A 21,804-nucleotide genomic window follows, 5' to 3' on the forward strand; every position below is an offset into this window, starting at 1 on the left:
ATGAGCAAAGTGGCACTTTCTTGGGGAAATAGCTCTGTACTGTGAAATGATGTCACATGCCACAGGTAAAATGCCTTCTGTGTTCTGTGTTCCCAAAACCCACATTAGCAACAACCTCATTTTACATATGAAGAAAATACACTCAGAGTCTGAGAAACTCAGCTGACTCTGGAGAACAAACCCTCCAAATCCATGTTGCTCAGGTCAGGGTGCTGTGCATGCTTCACACAGCAGAGGTGTGTGGGACCCTAGGGGAGGCAAACAATTTAGAACACAGAATTGTTGTCTCTGGCCCTAATCTAAAAAGCCTTGAGTGCCTGACCCAGGAATTACAGCTCTACTCCACGTGTGTTGGGAAGGCATGGAGAATGTGTAAAGAGGAACACCCCACAGTTAGATGTGGAATGAGAACTGGAGGGAAGTCAGGTTAATGATGGGGGGGTTCTGTGCTGGGGTCTAGAGTGTAGAGTTTGCTAAGCTCTGGGTTCAGTTCCCAGTGCTGGGAAAAAAAACAACAAAGTGCGTATTGCTGTGGGGATAAGGGAAAGTACCAGCACTCCCTGTGGAGAAGGTTGAAACTCACTGACGAAATTGCACAACATGACCAGTATTTTTCTTCCTTCAGGCACAGATTAACCAACCTCACCTACTACCTAGGAGGTGGTGGGTGTGGGGAACCATCTCCACTGTGCTGAAGTCCAGTGCAGTTTTCATGGAGGACAATCTAGAGTCACCCAGTGAACAGGAGTACACTTTGAGGAATCTGTCCTGGAGAGCCACAGTGTGATTCAGAAGTGAAACTGGCCAGTAACCACAGTATAGCGACTGTCGTAGTTAGGGTTTCTATTGCTGGCATAAAACACCATGACCAAAAGCAACTTGGGGAGAAAAGGGTTTATTTCAGCTTACATTTCTACATCACAGTCCATCGTCAAAGGACTCAAGGCAGGAACCTGGAGGCAGGAATTAATGCAGAGGCCATGGAGGAGTGCTGCTTACTGGCTTGCTCCTCATGGCTTACTCAGCCTGCTTTCTTATATCACCCAGGACCACCAGCCCAGGGGTGGCACCACCCACAATGAGTTGAGCCCTCCCACATAAATCATCGATGAAGAAAATTCACCAGACTTGCCCACAGGCCAATCTGATGGGGACATTTTTTCAGCTGAGGTTCCCTCTGCTAAAACTACTCTAGCTTATGCCAAGGTGACCAGGATGGTGACTAAGAGGGAAAAAGATGCAAAGCCAGCACAATGCCCTTCATCAGGTGGCATGCACAGGAGACAGTACTTACAATGATGGGGTCAAGCCACTCAAGCTGGTCATGACAGATGTTTCTTTATTGTGGACTTCAAATATCAAAGGGCAAGCCAATATGAACAGCATGTTGTGGTGGGAAAAAAAAAATCATTCATGTCCCTATCCTGGTACATTAGAGCCACAACTGTGGTGTGTGTGGGAAGGAATAGGCATGTGTCTCTTTGTGGTGGCTCTTTCTATAGGGGAGATTAGATGACATTCAGAGAAGGGTAAGGAGGAGGCTTTGTGTCTTGTATATTTAAAAGTTATTTTAAACCTTATATACAGTAAATTTCTCCCTTTTTGTTGTTAAGTTCTGAGCTTTAACACATGCTTAGATTCTTAAAATTGTCAGGGATAGGATGCAGACAAGGGTTAATACGCTAAAGAATTCATTGTCCTACTTCTGAATGATAGGCTCTCCAGCCACCTCTGGTAAGATCCGATCTGTCTTCTTCCTGATTTCATTGTCTAAGGAGCATGTGGGAGAGGTCACTGTGGTAGGAGGCTTTTAAGGGTAAGGAGACTGGGGAGTCTCTATCTGAACTCTTCCTCCATAGTGAAACGCCCCATTTCTGAGAGAGCCACAGACACGGAGGAACACAGGAAAGGTCAGGAAACAGGTCAGAGGGCTAATAACACTCTCAGGAAAGAGCCGAGGAGGGAAGGATAAGGCTAAAAAGGAACCTAAGTGTGAGCAGAGATGGCTTTCCTTAAAAAAAAAAAAAAAATTCAAGATACATGTAGGCATTCTTCCAAAAGAATCAAACTAGGCCCAGGAGACTGACTCCAGGGCTTTGGGCATGCGAGGTGGTCCTGTTTTTTGTTTGTTTGTTTGTTTGCTTGTTTGTTTTTTTGTCAGATTGGCAGACACTAGGGTCATCTGGGAAGGGGGAACCTCAATTAGGAAAAAGGCTCCATCAGACTGGCCTGTAGGCATGTCTGTGGTGGCACGTCCTTGATTGATACAGGAGGATCCGGCTCACTGCAGGCAGTGCCACCCCGGTTAGGTGGTCCCAGGAGGTGTAAGAAAGGTAGCTGAACACAAGTCTGGAAGCAGGCCAGTAAGCACCTTTTCTCCATGGCCTTGAAAGGGAAAAATCAGCAGCCATCTTGAGAGACACCACCCCCACTCCCCCACATCCTCTAAAGGTATTTGCTGACCAGCAGTTTTAGAACTAACCAGAAGTCTAACTCATAGGAAGATAAGGCTGAAACAATAAATCTATATATCCTGGACTTGGTAAAACAGGATATGGGTAGTAATGGACTCAACTGACCAGAAATTGAACTTATGGGAAAATAGAACTGGAATAATAAATCTGAATGTATCTATTCTGGTTCAGCTAAAGCAAGACATAGGGAGTAAAAAAATCATGTCTCTGTAGATATCCTGAATCCTGTTAGCCATCAGTAACCTCATGTTTATAGTTCAGCCAGCAACTTCAAAGAACTACCTCACCCTAGCCCTCTCGTCCAATCCCAAGCTGCATGTAAACTTTTCCTATATAGACCCCTTCAAGTGAGTGCTCGGGGCGTTCTCTGCTGTGTCAGGTGTTGGATTCACGGACCAAGCCCCAGACTTGCTTGTTTTGCTATTAAAAACCTCTGTGTGCGTGCATCGGATATCAGCTCTGTGGTGGTTCTGCTTGGGGGTCTTGCAACCTGGGCACAACAGCCTCTGCTTCCGTTCCTACCTCCCAGTTCCTGCCCTTCCTGAGCTCCTGCTTTGGCCTCCTTTAGTGATGAACTGTGATCAGGATGTGTAAGCTCAATACATCCTTTCTTCTACAAGGTGCTTTTGGTCACAGTGTTTTATCAGAACAATAAAAAGCAAATTAAAGCACAAGATAATCTCTCTACCCCCTTAAAAACATTCCTTTGAGGCAGGGTATTGCTAGAGTGTAGTGGCTGGCCTCCATCTTGCCACTGGCCTGCCTCTGCCCTCTCAGTCGCTAGAATTACAAGCATGTGCCAATGTATCAGGCTCACAGCAAACTTTTTCTGTGTTTCATAATTTTTCGAAACAAGACACTACCAGCTTTTACAAACAATTCCTACCATAGGTGTGGAGAGCTGGGTTCTTGACCTGTAATTTAGACTCCAAGATGGATTGGTCTAACAGGACAAAGGATGGTGTCTTGGAAAATGAACAAGCTGGCTAACCCTAGGCCATTTTCCCCTCATAGCAGATCAGCAAATTGTGGCTCAGGTCTGTCTATAAAGAGGCCTGCTCTGTGTTGAGGAGTGTGTGTGTGTGTATGCATGCACACACACACACACACACACACACACACACACACACACACACACCTGCGCTTTGTAACTACTTCCCACTACTTCGAGATAGCCTCCTGATGTCTAGCCCTCTGGCAAACCGAGCTCCTGTACTTATTACAGCAATTCCTGTGCCTCCTGCCCTCCTCCCTTCAAAGGGAACACAGGGTGTGGAAGGACAGGGCAAACATCTGTGCTGGAGACATGGGAACAGTTTAGAACTGTGCACCCACCTGGGACACTCAACACTCTCACTTTATGGTGCACACCTGGGAAGCGGGTGGAGGAGTGGCAGCCTATCTGTGAACTCTGGGCAAAGTCCCTGCCAACACAAGGGAGTCATAGCAAGACTTAATTACCTGTAGGAAATAGATGAACACGCCCATTAAATCTTTCATTATCTACATGTTTTATATGGGTGAAATTGCCTCCAGCTGCTATAGTTCTGGAACAGTGAGGATGAAGGTAGAAGTCATACTCTTGAACGAAGCCACAGACAGAGCTGAGTGTGGGGACAGTGTGGGTGGGGACTGTTCCACAGGTGAGCCTCAACCACACAGACCTGAGATTCTGCTCTGTCTGTCTGAGGCAGCCTGCAGACCCCAAGGTGGGGTTGAGGAGACCGGGACCAGGCAGCATGCCATTCCTGACACCTGTCTCTCACATCACACCCTCTGGGACAATGGGCTCTAATAGACTGTGGCTAATCCCGTTCTTTTCTATCCTCAGGAAAACACAAACCATTCCCCGTGCCCAGGAAAGGAACCCAGATGCATTCACTTTGGGAACCAGTGGCTATTTCTATGGACTAGAAAATGTCAGTGTACACAGATGAGCAAGCTAACTCTATTATTGAAGCAAGGTCCTCACGAAATGAAGAGAGTTTCACCTTTTTTGTAAGTCAGAGCAATGCGCAAAATACAAGGTTCACTGCACACCATCCCAGGCACATTTCTTTCTTTATTTAGGAGACTGGATCTCATTATTTAGGTAACCTGGTTTCTGACTCATAATCCTCCTGCCTCTGCCTATCCTGGACATTTTATAGTGTCTGAGAGGTCAAACATAATTAAGGGGCCAAACATTGCCCCCCGCCCACCCCAAAGCTTCTCCCCTTTCAGCTCTAGCAGTGACCCTGAGTTCTACTCATTCACTAGGCCCTTGAGAGACATTTCCAGTCCCAGACCATGGAAGCAGATGGTGATGATATGGAACTTTCACCTACGAAGCAATTCTCCTTGTTATTAAAACAGCTTTCTGAATCACTCTACAGCTGTCTCAATAACACACGGAAAATGTGCAGAGCGGATCACCACCTAGAACTTGACCCTCCCCTCAGACTCTCCACTGATACAGTGGAGGAAATCAGCATGAATTCATGACTGAGCCAAGAGGCTCAGGGACCAAGAAAGCTACCCTGCCCACAAGGTGCTGGGATCTTCCAGCATCCCCTAGGAACTCAAAGTGACTTATATACCTAATGCTTTACTAACTTCTTACATGGACACAGAAAACATCAGTTTATCTTTGAGCCTGTGTTGATGATGTTTCCTTGAGAGTATTTTTTCCTGTATCTGCATCTGCTTTTTCAGGGTTCTGCATTTCTCAAGAGAGACACCAAGCTTGGCTTCCTCTCTGTCCCACAGCACGGTACTTAAATGGACTCCCAGACTTATAGGAGCTTCTTAAAAATAGAGGCAACATTTTAAAATAAAAATTGCCATGGAAAAACTGTTGCTAAGGTCCCCAGTCTCTCTGTTAAATGCATAAGTGTGTATGGACACACATGTGCACGCGCGCGCATGCGCGCGCGCGCGCACACACACACACACACACACAGAGGACCCACTAGTTGTATAGTTTTATTTTCCATTAATACCGTAAGTCTTCAATGAGTGGCTTCTATAATTGGGTTGCAGATACTCACTTCCAACAGATTTCTTTTGATCTGGAACATCATAAATAAATCAAAGAGGGATACAAATCATCTATTTTGTCTCTGTTCATCTTTTTATTTGAGCTGAGGATCGAACCCAGGGCCTTGCGCTTGCTAGGCAAGTGCTCTACCACTGAGCTAAATCCCCAACCCATTCTCTGTTCATCTTAAAGCCAATTTCTTTTAAAAGTTATTAAATAGTGTCCCAAAGCTAACATCATCTCCCTGAGGGGACAGGAAGCAGCAGCTGACACTCTTATGACTCCTGCCATGTGATTTCCACGTGAGGCATGCTGCAAAGGCCTGATCAGGGTAGGGGAAGAAGTTTTTCCTTAGGGGCTAAGTTCAGAAGAACTCTCACAAGCCAGAAGAGATTAGGCCCAGGGAAAACCTGCATCAAAATTAGCACCCACATTGTCGGCTTGCTGAGACCCAACGTAAGGAGAAGCATTTGCATCACCCACTTAGAGCCTGGGAATATTCTGCAAAATCAGTTTTTAGATTTTCTTACTACGTCTCTATATATGGTTTTTCTGCATCACACACAATCCTGGTATTGGACTGCCTATCTTCATTATGGTCCTGATTCCTTTAAAATGTTTATTTTCATTTGTGTGTAGGGTGTTTCGGCATGTGCATGTGTGAGTCCAGGTGCCTGCAGAAGTCAGAAAAGGATGTCAGAACCCATGAAGTTGAAGTTACAGGCAGTCAGCTGTGAGCCACCAGACATGGGTTCTGGGAACCAAACCCCAGTCCCTCTTCTAGAGAGGCAAGCTCTTAATCACTGAGCCATCACGCTAGGCCCGCTACTCTGGTGCTGGTGATTGCAAGTCTGTGTAGGCATGAGCGACAACAGCCTCAGCTTCCTAACTCTCAAACACGTCAGCGGGGCTAAGAAAATTGTACTAAGGTCCGCGCCTGTGTGTACCGGTTTTGTGAGCGTCCCAGCAACACATTCCTGCAAACACTGTTTTCCCTGGGACCCAACAACACCTTGGAGGGCTCTTACCAGCTCCCTGGTGGGGCGACTTCTCCTTCCTGGGCTCGGGAGGCAGGATGACGGGTATGAGTCTCTCAGATTCCCCGGGGCTGGCATCCAGGCCTGCAGGTGGGTACGGCAGGGTGAGGCTCTGCAGGAGCGGCTTCCTGGGCAGGGGTGGCTTGGTACTGGACTGCTCAGGAGACCTGGACTTCCCTTTCCCTTGCCCATTGGGGGACCTGGAACTTCGCAGTGCAGGAGCAGCCGCGGCATGGCTCTGTTCATCCTTGGGGAGCAGAGTCAGACCTCCTCTCTCCAACCTGACTTCGGCGCTGTACCTCTTGATGGCTTTGGCCTCCTGGGCAGAGCCGTCCCTGTACTTGAGCGAGAGCGAGGTGGACCGTAGCTTGACTGGGAAGGGGCTCTGGTCCTCTCCAGGGGCTGGCTCCTTCACACAAGGATCAGCATCCTGGAGGCTCCTGCTTGGCCCTGCCTGGCTGGCCCCCATGTCACCCGAGACTTGAGGGTCACCACCCATAGTCTTCCTGTCCTGGGGCTCTGGCAGCACCTGCAGGTCATCAAGAGCTGCCTCACTCTTCCAGGCAAGGCCACTCCGTAGCAAAGGTGCACGGCCCCCTGCAGGCACATGGCCGGAATGTTCTGGAAGGCGAGAGCTGCTGGCCCGGGCACGTGCTCTGCTTGAGGTCACGGAGAACCTCTTAACGCTGCGCTGTGGCTCAGTACTCCGCTCGCTCTTCTTCCCCAGGGCTGCCTTCTCTGGACCCCCTGATGTCGCTGCCTGTGCAGGCCTGGGGCGGGCTGGGGGCACAACTGCCCTGTCCTGGACTCCAGGGCTGGAGTCTTTCAGAGGAGACTCTGCGGGGGACCCACTGGAGCCCAACGCCTTGTGCTTCAGGCAGCTCTTGGGTACTGGTGGACTCCGGGAAGGGGCTGTGGAGGACTCTGTCCCTGCTCCCTCAGGCCTGGGTACCACCAGGGTCAGCTCCTCCTCCTTCTGGACACTTTGGTCCTGTCCCTCTGTATCTGAGGGGGTCTCCAAGTTGGTGTCAGTGACAATCTCAGGAGTTGATGCCTCTCCCTTTGGAAGTATTGTGTCCCTGTCCCTATTGGGGGGTTCCACGATCTCTTTGGGGGGTGCCATGTCTCCCTTGGAAGGTGACATATCTGTGTCTGGAGGTGCCATGATCCTCTTGGGAGGTGCCACATCTCCCTTGGAAGGTGACATGTCTGTGTCTGGAGGTGCCATGATCCTCTTGGGAGGTGCCACATCTCCCTTGGAAGGTGACATGTCTGTGTCTGGAGGTGCCATGATCCTCTTGGGAGGTGCCACATCTCCCTTGGAAGGTGACATGTCTGTGTCTGGAGGTGCCATGATCCTCTTGGGAGGTGCCACATCTCCCTTGGAAGGTGACATGTCTGTGTCTGGAGGTGCCATGATCCTCTTGGGGGGTGCCATGTCTCCCTTGGAAGGTGACATGTCTGTGTCTGGAGGTGCCATGATCCTCTTGGGAGGTGCCACATCTCCCTTGGAAGGTGACATGTCTGTGTCTGGAGGTGCCATGATCCTCTTGGGAGGTGCCACATCTCCCTTGGAAGGTGACATGTCTGTGTCTGGAGGTGCCATGATCCTCTTGGGAGGTGCCACATCTCCCTTGGAAGGTGACATGTCTGTATCTGGAGGTGACATGTCAACCTTGGAAAGTGTTGTATCTTCCTCAGGAGGTGTTATATCCTCTTTGGAAGGATGAGTCTCCCCTTCAGGAAGTGCTGTGTCCCCTTTGGGAAATGTTGCGTCTCCCTCAGGAGGTGCTGCAGAGTCCTCCTGGGAAGGTGCCATGCCTCCCTCAGGGACATCAGATAGTGGAGTTTCCACCTCTCCAGAACCACAAACGATCTCCTCAGATATGCTCTCTACTAGAGGACTCAGGCCTCCAGAGGACAGCTCTTCCTTCTGGCTTTCACCGTGGGGAATATGGTACGGAGAACCTTCTGGCAGAGATGGGGTTTCTGGGCATGGAACTGAGACTGTCATGGGCTCGGTGACCTCTGGCGTAGCCTGGCGGCTTGAGGGTTCATCTCCAGGAGAACCGCCCTCCTCCATGCTGGCACTGACTGCCATGCTGTGCTGTAAGCGAGCACGCCTGGCACAGGCCCCTCCAGGTAGCAGCAAGGGTCCAAACTCAAGCCTTCTGCCCAGCATCAAATCCTGCTGCCCAGCACTGGGGATGTCTTCTGTATGGACTCGGAGCAATCGCTTCTCTTCATGCCGCTGCCCAGCACTGGGGATGTCTTCTGTATTGACTCGGAGTAATCGTTTCTCTTCATATTCTTCCTCCTCCAGGGTCCATGACAGATCACTCAGGGATTCAGACTGTGCCCTCTAGGAGAAAACAGAGGTGAGAGACAGCCACACTGCAGCAAATATTAGAGCCTGTCACTGGGACTAAATGTAGTTTAGGAAGCACAGGAGCTCTCAAAGGCGCATGCTGGAGTAGCTGCCACACACAGGTATCTTCAGCTGCCTTGTGAGTTCATATGGAACCTTGGTTCATAAACTCAGCAGATCCACGGCAGCCAGGCCCTCAACATAAAGGCAACTCATACAGCCAGGTATGTTATCACACACCTTCAATCCCAGCACTCGGGAGGCAGAGCCAGGCGGATCTCTGTGAGTTTGAGGCCAGCCTGGTCTACAGAGCAAGATCCAGGACAGGAACCAAAACTACATGGAGAAACGCTGTCTCGAAAAACAAACAAACAAACAACAACAACAACCAAAAAACCCAAAAAACAAAACAAACAAAAAAAGTAGCTCATGTCTCCAAGCCACAAAACAAAGAGCTGCCTGCCTGCCTGGAGCCGAACAGAGGGACTAGGACCAAGGTAGAGCAATGATCTGTCCTGCTTTGTGTTCTTTGCTAATTCTGTTTCACTCAAGACTTATGTGATCAAGCAGTGGACTGCCATTGTCTTTTTGTACTTGGAGAGCCTGGAGACCAAAGGCATGGCAACTTTAGTCAAGCCTGAACCAACTAGCTGTTAATAGGGATCCCAGGTCAACAGGCAGTCTCTCTGGTCCTGGGCTGCAATACCAAGTCATCACATAGCATTGCTCTCCAGGGTTGTGCCCTCATTGAGAAAAAAAAAAAAAAAAAAAAAACCAGATAGTTTTCTTAAAAAGTCACTTGTATCACATCAAACACAGTGAATTGTAAACCGCAGGATAAAGCCAAAAATTTCAGTCATAAGTTCTATGGTTTTACATTCATGCCAAGCCAGGACCCTACCACTGTGCCAGATGCTGCCTCCCTCTCTGAACCTACCAGTGCCCACCAGACTCCCTCAGTCTTTACTTCCTACAGATAACCTGCCTGAGCTGAGGATACTTCCTTTCCTGGCTCTCTAACCCACCTGGAATCCTACACTGCCTTGTGGCATTTTCTCCTTTGGAAAGGCCTCTGGAATTTCCTCCTCTCAGGAAGAAAATGAAAATCGAGGCAGACACAGGTCATGCAAAAGCAGTATGTGAAAATGATTTAAAGGTTAAGGGTTGATTATTGCAAAATGTTCAGGACATCAAACCTTGGGAATCATTCAAGTTGTCGCATTAAACAATGCTCTGTTTTGTTATCTAAGGTAGGAAATGTGACCTTGGGTATGTAAGAGTTGGTTCTTACTGCTGATAACTGTATTTTTATCTTTGTGATGCTGGGGATCAAATCCAGGGCCTTGTGCAGTCAGGCAAGTGCTCCAACCCCAAGCTACATGTCCAACTGCTATTTTTAACATTTCCAGCTGGCATCTGCTTGCTAAAGATCACAAGAAGTCTGGGATGTCTGTGACCATACCTAAGCTCATTTCTGCCAAAATGCACAATTCTCTTCTTTTGGATTTCAAAAGAAGTTGAAGGAAGAAATCTACACAAGAAGTCTGGCCAAAAGCTGCAGGTTCTTGACTTGGTCATGTCACTGGTCTTTTGCCACTATCAGAAATTATTGATGTGGAGGGCTCAGTAGGACATGGGTCATGATTGGAAACCATCCATCACAGAACCCAGGCCAATTCAGCAGACAGCTGGGGATCCAGTCTGGCTAGAGCACCTTCCAGCTGAGCTACTGGCAGCTACGGAGGTGCCTATGGGGGGCCACAGCAGGATGAAGGCTGGCATGGGGTGTACTGTCCAGAGGAAGTGGATGCTGAGTAGAGCCCAACAGTGGAGAGGCAGCTCCCACATAGCCTAGGACCTCTGGCTAGCGGCATTAGGGAGCAACTCGGTCTCCCCATCACTGCCAGGGTACACTGTGCCTACTCCATCTAAGTAGCCTCCTGGGCATTTCCTCCTTTGGGGCTTCACAGTGGTTTGGAACTCTGGAAACATCCTGGAAAGAAATGCTCAGCCTGTACCAAGACGAAGAGTCAGTTGAGGCTAGCAGGATACCCATGTCATCATGCCAAGCAGCAAGTTTCCGGTGCAGTGTGCAGTAGTCCCTGGGCACAGGACCCTCCAAACCACGGGCAGCACAGTCTCTGTCTGAGCTCTGGGTCATGCACTTGGCAGCTCTTCCAACCTCCAGACCAGAACTAGCCATCCAGTCTCAGCACTCCTATTAAAAATGGAGTTGACAACTGTCTCTCTCCCTGGCACTGCCTGGCTGGGCCTGAGGACCAGGGGGAGGGAGGAGCGTGTAAGGTGTAAACCTTTACAGGCATTCTGTTCCAACTACATGTAGAATTATACCAAAAGCATGGTTCTGTTAGCATGGGTGGCAGGGCAAAACACTGAGGTAATAACTGGCAGCTATCCCTTCCAACTTCTGCTCAGCTCAACATGTTTCAGCTTTGTAATAAATATCAGCCTTGATAGCCAAGGTTTCACCATGCAAAATAGAGGCTTTTTTTTTTTTTTTGGTTGTTTTAACAACAACTCTTTTTATTTTTCCCCTTCTTTTGTCTTTTTGCATTTGTGTGTGTATTTGTATGTGCGTGGGGTGTCCATGTGTGTGTATATGTATGTTTGTACATATGTGGGTACATTATATATATACCTGTGTTCGTGATGTCTGGAATCATCCTCAATCCATCTTCCACCTCACTTATTGAGGCAGGGTCTCTCAATCAAATCCAGAGCTCACTGATACGGTTAGTTCCATACACCAGCTTGCTCTGGGCTAGAATTACAGGGGGACTGCCATGTACACACTACAGTTGCTTGGTTTCTGGGGATCCAAACTCTGGTCCTTACATTTGCATGACAACTACTGTGCCATCTATCTAGCCCCTCTCTTTTATTCTAGAGTTTATAAAAGATTCAGAGCCTTAATGCTATGGAGTGGAGAATTTAGGCCGTGGAGACACAGCTGAGACTATCCTGGCAAGGAGACCAGCATGGATCAGAAGGCATTGCTGTGAGAGCTCTGAGGAGGCTTGGGTGAGATAGAGAACGCAGTCCCACACGCTATGGGGGATCAGATGAGAGGAAAGCAGGTTCCACTGCTGAGCGGAGCCTAAGAATCATGAGGTCTCTGTAGAAGTGCCCTGTGGCTGATGGGGCAGCTCATGGGGCAGTATGTGGCCCCTTCCATCACTGGAGTAAGAGAGCACCTGAAAGCCTGACCTGGGGCAGGGGGAGGGCCTCTGTGGGAAGGGAACTTTAGGACCCAGAGCAAAGTGGCTGTGGATTCTGATGGGCAGACACTGCTAGCTAGCACAGCTCCTGAAGTGAACAGAGGGGCAGTGAGGACCAGTAGGAAAGTGTAGATACCTCTGAGAACTTTGAGAGAGTCATGCCTGCTCTCTACCAAACAGGGCAGGGGAAAAGGAATAAGGAGTTTAAATTAAGGACCAACTGGGCTTCCATGTTTTCCCAGGCTGACTGACATCAGATTTTTGTCAGAGTTATTTTACAAAATGGTATTCCAGGAGGAAGGCAAGTTCAAAACTAAAGAAGGTTTCAGCAATGCTGGGGGGGTGGGGATGGGGGGCGGCAAGAAGGGTTGCTACTTAGTGCCATTCTACATGAGTTCAGGCAGGTCTGGAGTTCCTGGAGTTCATCAAGTTCCCAGAGCAAGTGGCTCTATATACACATTGGACACACCGAAAGGATCCAGGTGCCCTGGTTTCCAGGTGGCCGATTAATCTGAAGGTAACCCTGCATTTTCCTCAGGTACTGATTCCTGAGAAGCCAACCCGGTCAGCCTGTGTTTACAAAGCACCTCCCAAAGGCTAAACAGAAAAGTCACTCTCTTCAGGAAGTCCCTGACACCCAGGTGGGCCCTGCTGCTTGTCTCCAACTGATGTGCCTAGCTTGTGGCAAAATCTTCAACACCTGCAGCTGTGTCTTGAGGAAAGGACAGGGGAAATGTTACTCTATAAGTCCTTCTCAGTGTGAGAAGTGATTCTCCTTGGCCATGCCTGCACCGCCCCCTGCCCTCTAGAGCAGAGGCATCTAAGCCTTGTCAGGGTAAGAAGAGTGAAGGAATGGACATGACACAGTGGATTCTCGGTCTTTTTAGCATGAACAAATGCATGCAAGTATTAAGGTCTGGGTAGGCTGTTTATGCAAGAGAGATGCCCGATTCAAGGGGCAAAAGAAGGGCAGGACTAGCGTCTGCAGTGTGGTTTTATCCACCATGGAGGTGCTCAGATGTGGCTAGGCTGTGGGTGGGGCTGTCATGCCTGCCCATCCCACCCCTACACAGAGGAGGAAGGCCAATTACCGAAGACAGGCGCCTCATTTTACTTGATCTCTGGTTGCGGGGCTTAACCAGGAGCTTGTGTTTAGCTGCAGAGTTATCCAGGCAGGAGGAGATTTCTGGAGGGTGGCTGAAGTCAGCCACGGGTGCCAGGCTGCCATCCAAGGTCCGAGAGGAGACGGTGGCATCACTCATGTGGTCAGGAGACTGTGGCCGCGATGAGGACACTAAGATCTTCACAGTACAAGGAACAAACACACCAAGCATTAATTGAGTGACAAAAGGTGGAGACTGCTGTCCTACCAACCCCCGCTTTAGTGCACTTCTGTGCTATCTTTGGACTGTACCTGGGAAAGAATAGTTCCAACTGGCTCTTAACAGAGAATGTTTTAGAATACCCCTCTAGAGCAAATGGCTGGGAGTTCAAAGGGTGGAGGCCAATCCTAAGGCCATGTGAACAGGGTTCTTTAGCAGGAAGACTTTCCATTGCTACTCTCACCAACAAAACAGAGTAGCCCAGTGTCTCTAGGGGTGGAGGGACCTGCTGATTTCACCAAAGCCAGGACTGTGGCCCAGCAGTGAGATCTCACAGGAAGCACTGAGGCTCCTGCTCAGCCCTTCTCCTGATGCTTCCTTTGTTCATTCTAAAGAGTCTCTAGAGCCTCTCAGGAGCTGGCTTCCAGCTACCACATGGTGAGCTATAGATGTGTGACTAGTTTACACCTCAGTGGGGAGGAACTGGCAGTTAGCAACCAGCTGCCATGGGGGAAGGGGCCTCTGGCAGCCATGTGGAAGAAAGAGAAACACCCTAAGACATCCTCCCCATTGAAACATCTTGCTGGGTACTACTGAATCAGTACATCCCAACCCACTGAATCCAGCAAGCCCCGCCCCACTGAATCCAGCAAGCTACTTGGGAGTGCAAAGGTGTGTTTCACAGCAAAGCATGGACGTCACAGCACATGCAGCCCAGATGAGGAGCAAGACACAGAGAATCTGGGATGTGCTGGACTTGAGAACACCCCTGCCACCTTTAAACAAGCAAGCAGATAAACAAACAAAAACAAAAACAAAACAAAACAAAACCCCGCACCTTTCTATTGGAGCACTGGGCTAAATATTAATGTTACATTTATATTTTCTGTTTGGTTGTTGAGATAAAGTCTCTCCATGTAGCCCTGGCTGTCCTGGAACTCAATATATAGACCAGGATGGCCTTGAATTTACATAGATCTGCCTGCGTCTGTCTCTCGGGTGCTGAGATTAAAGCTGCACCATTCCCAAATTTTGGTTTCCTATGATGATAGTAGAATGCGTATACTATCTAGTAACTGGTTTAAAAAAAAAAAAAAAACCCTCAGAATTAATTTTAAAATATAAAGTAATGCCGGGCGTTGGTGTCGCAGATCTCTGTGAGTTCGAGGCCAGCCTGGTCTACAGAGCGAGATCCAGGAAAGGCGCAAAGCTACACAGAGAAACCAATATATATATATATATTAATAACCAGAGGAATAAGAGATTAGGTAAGTGCTCGCCCAGCACCAGTGACCCCCATTTGGCTAATTAAAATCTGCACTGCAGTGGCCCTCGGGTTTGGAGCTGAGTTAAATCTTCAATGAATGAAGAAGGGGCTCCTCCTGCCCTATCCAGCCAATTGCAGACAAAACCAGCTGCTGTGAAAGTCAGAGGCTCAAGGGGTACAGGAAGTCAAAGGTGAGTCAGCAGCAGGTTGCTCCCAACAGGAATCTCCTCACCACAGAGCCTGGCACACACAAGCATATCTAATCTGGAAAAGGGAAATGGAAATGTACTTGGGAGTGTTTTAAGGCACTAACAGGTGCAGTTTTAACTCCACACAGTAAGGCAACTGGACAGACAACCTTCTCACTATCTAGCCCTTCCTGAAGTTGGAGAGCAAGTGTGGGTAGCCTACTGCCCCTAGACCCAGCTCTTACTGTGAGCAGGGATATGCTTGCCCTGAAGCCAAATTCTGGGTGTAATTCTCTGGGCAGCTCCATGGGAGTTCCCAACCCTAGAGCTGGCCAAAACTCAGCCACACCCCAGTCTTGATTTTTCATTAGTAATATTCTGGGAGCTCGCAACTAAAAAAAAAAAAAAAAAAGCGCTAGTGTGCATGCAGGGGAGCGAGAATATCTCCGAAGCCGAGAGTTACTGAAGTCGAGAGGTTACTCAATACAATTCCAAGCAATCCAGAAGTGGTAACTCTATGGTTTCATTGTAAGCAATGCCCTGGCCTGGCCAGGGGTGGTGTGATCCAAGTATGCCCAAGGCAGGCGTGCTACACGGCTCTCAAACACAAACTGTGCTCTTTGTTTTTCACAGGCCAATATAATTTTGGATCATTTCAATTCTGTCTGTCCTCAGCAAGAATGCTTATTAATATGGAGAAAATGGCCATCTGTTTTATCATTTATATATGAATACATTACATGGATGCTAATGTTCTTACCACAAACCAAAATGGCATCATGAGCGTGCTGGGGTGTTTACTCATGAGATGGAGTCTATGGGGAAGGGCAGGCAGTATTTAGGATTACTTCTCCAGTGACTACGTCAGACACTGCTGGTCAAATTTCATGGCTTGCCTTGTTTCCCAGAGGGTTCCATGTGACTTGCCCAAACCAACAGGTTTCTTCCGTTGTGAATGGGGCATAGAGCTGAATGCTATTAAGTGTTTACTGTTGTTCACTTTGTCCTCTGGCCAATGTTGTGACAGCAGGGAGAGGCAGAGGTAGTTAGTTCCCCTTTTCAGTGGCATTCTGGATCTGGGCATCTGCTCAGACAGGACAAGGCACAGAGCAGATGGCATCAGAGTGACCACACAACCACACGACATGATAGTCCGCAGTCTCCCTCATTCACGGAGATCTTGTGGGGAGACGGGGGGGGGGGGGGGGGGGGAGGGGGGAGGGGCTCCAGAATTTTAGCAGGTGGGATGGAAACCATTCCAGGGCACACATATTGTACTTGCCTTTATGGTTGGGCTTGGACCCACGTCATGCAGCAGGGACATCTCTGGGGGGCTTCGGGGCAGTCCGTCATCCTCAGAGCTCATGCCGGTTTCCTCTGCCCTCTTGGGAGGAATGCCTCCTGGAGGCGGCGGCCCCATCTTCACATTACACTGTATCTTTAACTAGGTTGAAGGAACAGCAGTCATTCTTAGCATTTCCATCAATAACACCCAGCAACCAGTCTCCCTGCTCTGATTCATTCGTTCAGGGAGATGATGTCAGCACCCTTGCATGACGCAGAGCACCGGCCAGTTCCCTCACTGACGTCCTTATTGATCAGGCACTCAGCAACAGTGCATCTACCTGTGACTAACTTGCCTGCCGGAGGAGAAGTGGGAAGACCCTGTGACTCTGCCTTTGATTGCATCAAGCTGCTAAGCTGAAATCTCTTAGGGACTTCTGGATTGATTAACCCTGGACAGACACCCAAGCGACAGTGCCCAGCAGACACTCACCTGCAAGGCCTTGATCCGGTCACACACATTTTCTTGGGAAAACACCCGCACTGGCCGAGCAGGGTCCTGCCCCGATTCAGGAAAGAAAATACTGTCGTGTGAAAGGGCACGGTTGCCCAGAGTGCCCCTGGACTCCCTAGGATGAAAAGAGTCACTGTGAGCTTTTGCCCACTTTTGTCTGTCCCTGACCCTAGGGACTCAGAGGGAGAAAGAGGGCGCATGAGTGGCACGTCCTCCCATAAGCCCTCCGTCACATATAGTTAGCAGCAGTTTATTTGTCCCTGTCCCTGTGAAACACTAATCAGTACACTCTACAGAGGGGCATTTCCCTAAGATATTTGAAGGTTTAGGAGAATTTTTTTTGACTAATGGAAAAAACAAAGTTTGATGAGGTGTGAGGTCCAAGACCACAAGCCTTAGAGAAGGAGGCTGGTGCTGGCTGGGTTCTGTGGGAATCAGTCTCAGATGTCCTGGGAGGGTGAGGTTAAAGACTGGGGCTAAGCTAATGTGTAGCCCCACCATAAAAGCTGGAGGCTGTTGGCACAGCAGCATCACCCCAAGACGGTCCAGATCACACGTCTATGGCCCATTTGAAACAAGAACTGCCAGTCTGCAGAGATGGGCCCTGTTTGATGATCTGGCATGGTTTGTATACCCTACCACTGTGCTTGTGACCCGAGGCATGGAAGCCCAGCTCCAAGCCCAAGGACCTGATTTGGAACTGAAATCACAGGACACTCATAAAATGCTCTCAGAGGATGTGGGAATTAGCTGTCAGACTTCCCTAGCCTCCTAAATAATAGGTGGAAGGAGATGACTGAGACCGTTGGTTAAGGAAGGAAAGCCGCCTCTGTATGCATGGGACATCTTGTGCACACCAGTCCCACCCTGTCCTCCTTGGGCATCCTGTCATCTATGGGGCTCTGGGGACTCTGAGGTGTGGCCCGTCCCACTGCATATCCAACTGTGTTAATAATGCTCTATTGAGCACCCCAGCTCAAAGGTGTTTCCTTTCTAGGCTGCAATAGCAAGCTTGCAAGTGGAAATCCAGAGTGCCCAGATGGTGTATCTTCACAGGCACTCAGAAGGACTCAGCCCAGAGAGCACACACTAATAGCATCTCTCAATGCTAAGGCCGTACACACTCCTAGATTTACTCCCTACAGTCGACAGCCTGGGGCCACTCTCTAGAAACCATAACTACTGGCTAAATACCTCCAGTCCAGATGTAACTAGGAGGAGAGAGATTAACAGCAGGAAAAGGAAACCCACCAGAGGCCACAGGCACATGGTCGTTCATTACTGCAGTATTATGTGTGTCCTTCAGCAGGCGTCAAATCAAATGAGCTACGGTGTGTCTGATGGAGGGCTGGGCAGGTGACTGAGGGGATGTCTGAACTGGCATGGGCTTACCAGAGGACACTGAGCGGAAACAGAACACATGGGATAGAATAGAGTGTGGCCCATCAGCTGTGTTTGAGTGGAGGGTGGGTATATATGCAAATATGTGTTGAGCATGTGCACATGCCTGTTAATAACTTTTAAAATAAAAAAGAAGTGGTAGATGGAAGATACATGAACGTGGTTTAAGTGGGAAGGAAAGAACTAGACAGGGAAACATGGTCAAAGGTAACAACGTTTTCAGTTTTGTCTCTGGAACTATTTAATGTGTTACACAACACAACACAAAACCAATCAAAAAGGGAAGTCTCTAAGTCTAGGAAAACAAAAACAAAAAAAAGATGTCTAACTTTCTTGCAGACATGAGGGCACATGCTTATAATCCCAGCACTGGGGAGGCAGAGGCAGGAGGATCCTTGTGGGAAAGTGGAAAGAGAAGTTACTCCGCTGTAGAAGGAAAACAGTCATTTTGTTAAAAGCCCAAGGTTTTCAGTATAACAGGAAATAGAATACAAAGAAAAAAAAGTAAAAAACTTCATCTTTCCTGGAATTGGAAGTGTCAGTGAGTGGATTGCTCAGGATTCTCTTAAAAATAAAGCCATTTCCTACTTCAACCCACGAGAGGTCTACAAGAGACGACAGCCAACTAGCAATCATGGCCACTGAATCATGACCACACTGTGATCTCCGAGACAACTTCACATTAAAAGGAAGGAAACATGGTTTGTGAAAAAGATCCAAGCCAGGAAATATCCAGTGTTAGCCTGGAATCACTCACTGCACAGGAAAGCAAGGGACCTCTCAGAGATGGCTGGGCTCATGACCAAAGGGCTGGGGAGCTAATCGGAAGTGACCCCTGACATGAATAAAGACTGTTGTGGGTCAAAGCACATCAAATATATTCAAAATCAGTGTGTTTGCAGTTGCTATGTGGCTCAGTCAGTAGAGTGCTTGCCTAGCATGTGCAAGGCCCTGGGTCCAATCTGCAGTACCACATAAAAATGGTTATGGTGGCACACACCTATAATCCCAGCGTTCTGAAGATGGAGGGAACATCAGAAGTTCAGGATTGTACTTGGTTACATAAAGAATTTGAGGCCAGTCTGGGTTACATAAAATTCTGTCTGAATAAAATAAAATATATAAGTATTTAAAAACTAATTGTGTTCACAATGATCCTTTAGCGTGTGTGTGTGTTGGGGGGGGCGGGAATACCTAATATTTTGGTCGCTATTAGAAAGTGTGAAGGTATCAGGTGCTGTTCTGGAAGTGTAGTAAACAAGCATCATTCTGTTTTTCCTGAATAGATTGTGTTTTAGGCTATCATGAAGTTGATGAAAGAAAACTATTTTTTCATTTCAAATTTATTTAATTTATATGTATATAAGAGCTTGCCTACACATATGTACAACACATGAATGTCTGGTGCATGAGGAGGTCAGAAAAGGACATTGGATCTCTGGAACTGATGTTACAGATGGTTGTGAGCCACCATGTAGGCGCTGAGCACTAAACCCAGATCCTCTGCAGGAGTAGCAAATACTCAACTGCTGAGCCATCTCTCCAGCCCCTGATACAGGATAAGTTCTTCATAGGAGAAACTTGGCTAGCAAAATGTAAAGAGAATGAAGAGTTAGGAACGCCACAGTTTTGCACTGAGGAAATGGACCATCCGCATGTTAACAGCATCAGGTGAAGGCTGGTGTAATGTTGTGTAATGTTGACACTGATCACCCAGGATCCAGCGCTTAATTGCAACATCAACAGAGATACCCAGAAAGTATGGGCTTCCTCATGCATCATGGGCAGCTCAAGCTCAGTGTGCCTCTAGAGTTGTGGTTCCCAACCTTCCTAATGCTGTGACCCTTTAATACAGCTCCTCATGTTGGGGTGACCCCCAACCATAAAGCTATTTTTGTTGCTACTTCATAACTCTAAATTTTGCTACTGTTATGAGTGGTAATGTAAATAGCTGATATGCAGGATATCTGATAGGTTGAGAACTGCTCCTCTAGATCACCATGAGCATCTACAGAACTGGGAGAACACAGGCCGTAGCTCAAGTGTACTGGGAGCAGATGCAGAGAGCAGCGTGTTCTGTCGGCAAAAGGATCCAGAGGGGGCTGTCACCCATGAAGCCAGCACCAGGACACCCCAGCACAAGACCTGGACTGCCTATGGCCCCAAAGAAGTTGTTGCAGAGGCTGGTGGCAGATTCTCACAGAGACTAAATAAAGGGTCTCTTCCTCAGTGCTGACCTTGAAAAATGTCATTGCTCCTTCCAGGAACTCACTGTAATCCATCTCTAATCACCTTTAAAAAAATTTTTTATTTGATCTTTAATTATGTACGTGGGTTGTGTGTGTGCGTGTGTGTCTGTGTGTGTGTTCGTGCGCGCGCGCACGTGCGTGTGAGTACAAGTGTCTGTAAGTACAGGTAGGTTCCCACAGAGGACAGAGGGGTTGAATCTCCTGAGCTGGAGTTAGGCAGCTGTAGGCCACCTGCTGTAGGTGCTGAGAACCCAACTCAGGTGCTCCGTATAAGTAGTCTGCAATCTTAACCGCCAAGCTATCTTTCCGCCAGCACCCCACCATCTTCTCTTCCTTATTGACGAATGTCAGTCACGTTCCTACCAGGTGCGGGCATAGGCAGATATCAAGGGTCCTGTCCCCACTTTCCCTGGGTTCCTATGAGAAGGAGCATTTCCCCAGAGCCTGGCCCTCCGGCCACGCTCCTGTTTGTGGCTGGGTGGATCACTCCCAGGTTTGTTTCTGAACACCAGGAAGTGGGGCGTGGGCACTAGAGTTCTCCTGGGGCTAGCCAGGACTGCCCCTCCGGCACCCCTACAATTGCGCACAGTCTTACAAGGTACCCACGTGCCCACTCTGCTTCTAGCTAGCTCCGGGAGGAGGGGGAGGGGACCCAAACTCTGATTTTTCCATTTTCAGTGATCTAGCGCCACCAAGTGGTCAGTGCAATTTCTCCGCCTCTAGAGACAGGCTGCCCCGTCCCCGTCTCTGGAGCACTACCGTTCTTTCTGGCATTTTATCCTGAAAGGCGAGTCCATGTTACAAAGACGTTACAAGCTGCCTTCTCTTCTCCCCAGTCCAGAATATGACTGTGGGGGTAACAGGGGCAACATAATTGCACTGTGATAAAGCACAAGTTAGAAAATCAAAGTTCTGCCCACGCGAGCTACCTGAGTGTCCATCCCCAGCATCTGCATTTATTAAGCCCAGACAACAAGAAACCGTTTCTTCTCCATCTGCTGGCCTTGGTCTAGCGCATGTGTCCTTATTTGATCAGTCAGCCTTTAAGTCCAGAGAGATGTGTGTTTCCCATATGTGTCCCAGGTCCTTGAACGTTCCTGTTTACATTAAACCAGGGCCCGCAGCAGAATCCTGCCCTTTCTGCCATGTGATACTGGGCAGGCTCCCAGATTGCTTATGGCTGATTTTGCTCATTTTTGTGATGTTCATAGCATTGTCTCATACAGCTACTGTGTGCTTAACAAACATATCGGGGGGGGGGGGGGGGGCAAGGGTTAGGTTGGTGCACACATGCCAGTGTCCAGGTGCATGTCACAGGGCAACCTTCGGTGGCAGTCCCTGCCTTTCAGCCTGTTGATGTTCACCACTGCCCCTAGGCCAGCTCACACCACAAGCTTCTGTCTCTATCTCCCATCTGGCTAGAGGAGCTCTGGAATTACAGA

At 48.6% G+C, this 21,804-nt stretch overlaps 1 protein-coding gene across 4 annotated transcripts in view; it reads right to left on the reverse strand.

Annotated features, from left to right (window-relative positions):
* Positions 1–21,804, reverse strand: part of Cracdl (CRACD like) — a 119,500-nt gene that overhangs the window by 13,514 nt on the left and 84,182 nt on the right. For all 4 annotated transcript variants that reach the window (XM_036168160.1, XM_036168157.1, XM_036168159.1 and 1 more), the window contains exons 4-7: positions 16,692–16,827; positions 16,197–16,358; positions 13,229–13,438; positions 6,522–8,892 (exon numbers count right to left, since the gene is read on the reverse strand). In XM_036168160.1, coding sequence (XP_036024053.1) covers positions 6,522–8,892; positions 13,229–13,438; positions 16,197–16,358; positions 16,692–16,827 — 2,879 coding nt within the window. The remainder of the gene's footprint in view (positions 1–6,521; positions 8,893–13,228; positions 13,439–16,196; positions 16,359–16,691; positions 16,828–21,804) is intronic.

Source organism: Onychomys torridus, chromosome 18 (assembly GCF_903995425.1).
Source record: "Onychomys torridus chromosome 18, mOncTor1.1, whole genome shotgun sequence".
In the NCBI taxonomy this organism is placed as follows: Eukaryota; Metazoa; Chordata; class Mammalia; order Rodentia; family Cricetidae; genus Onychomys; species Onychomys torridus.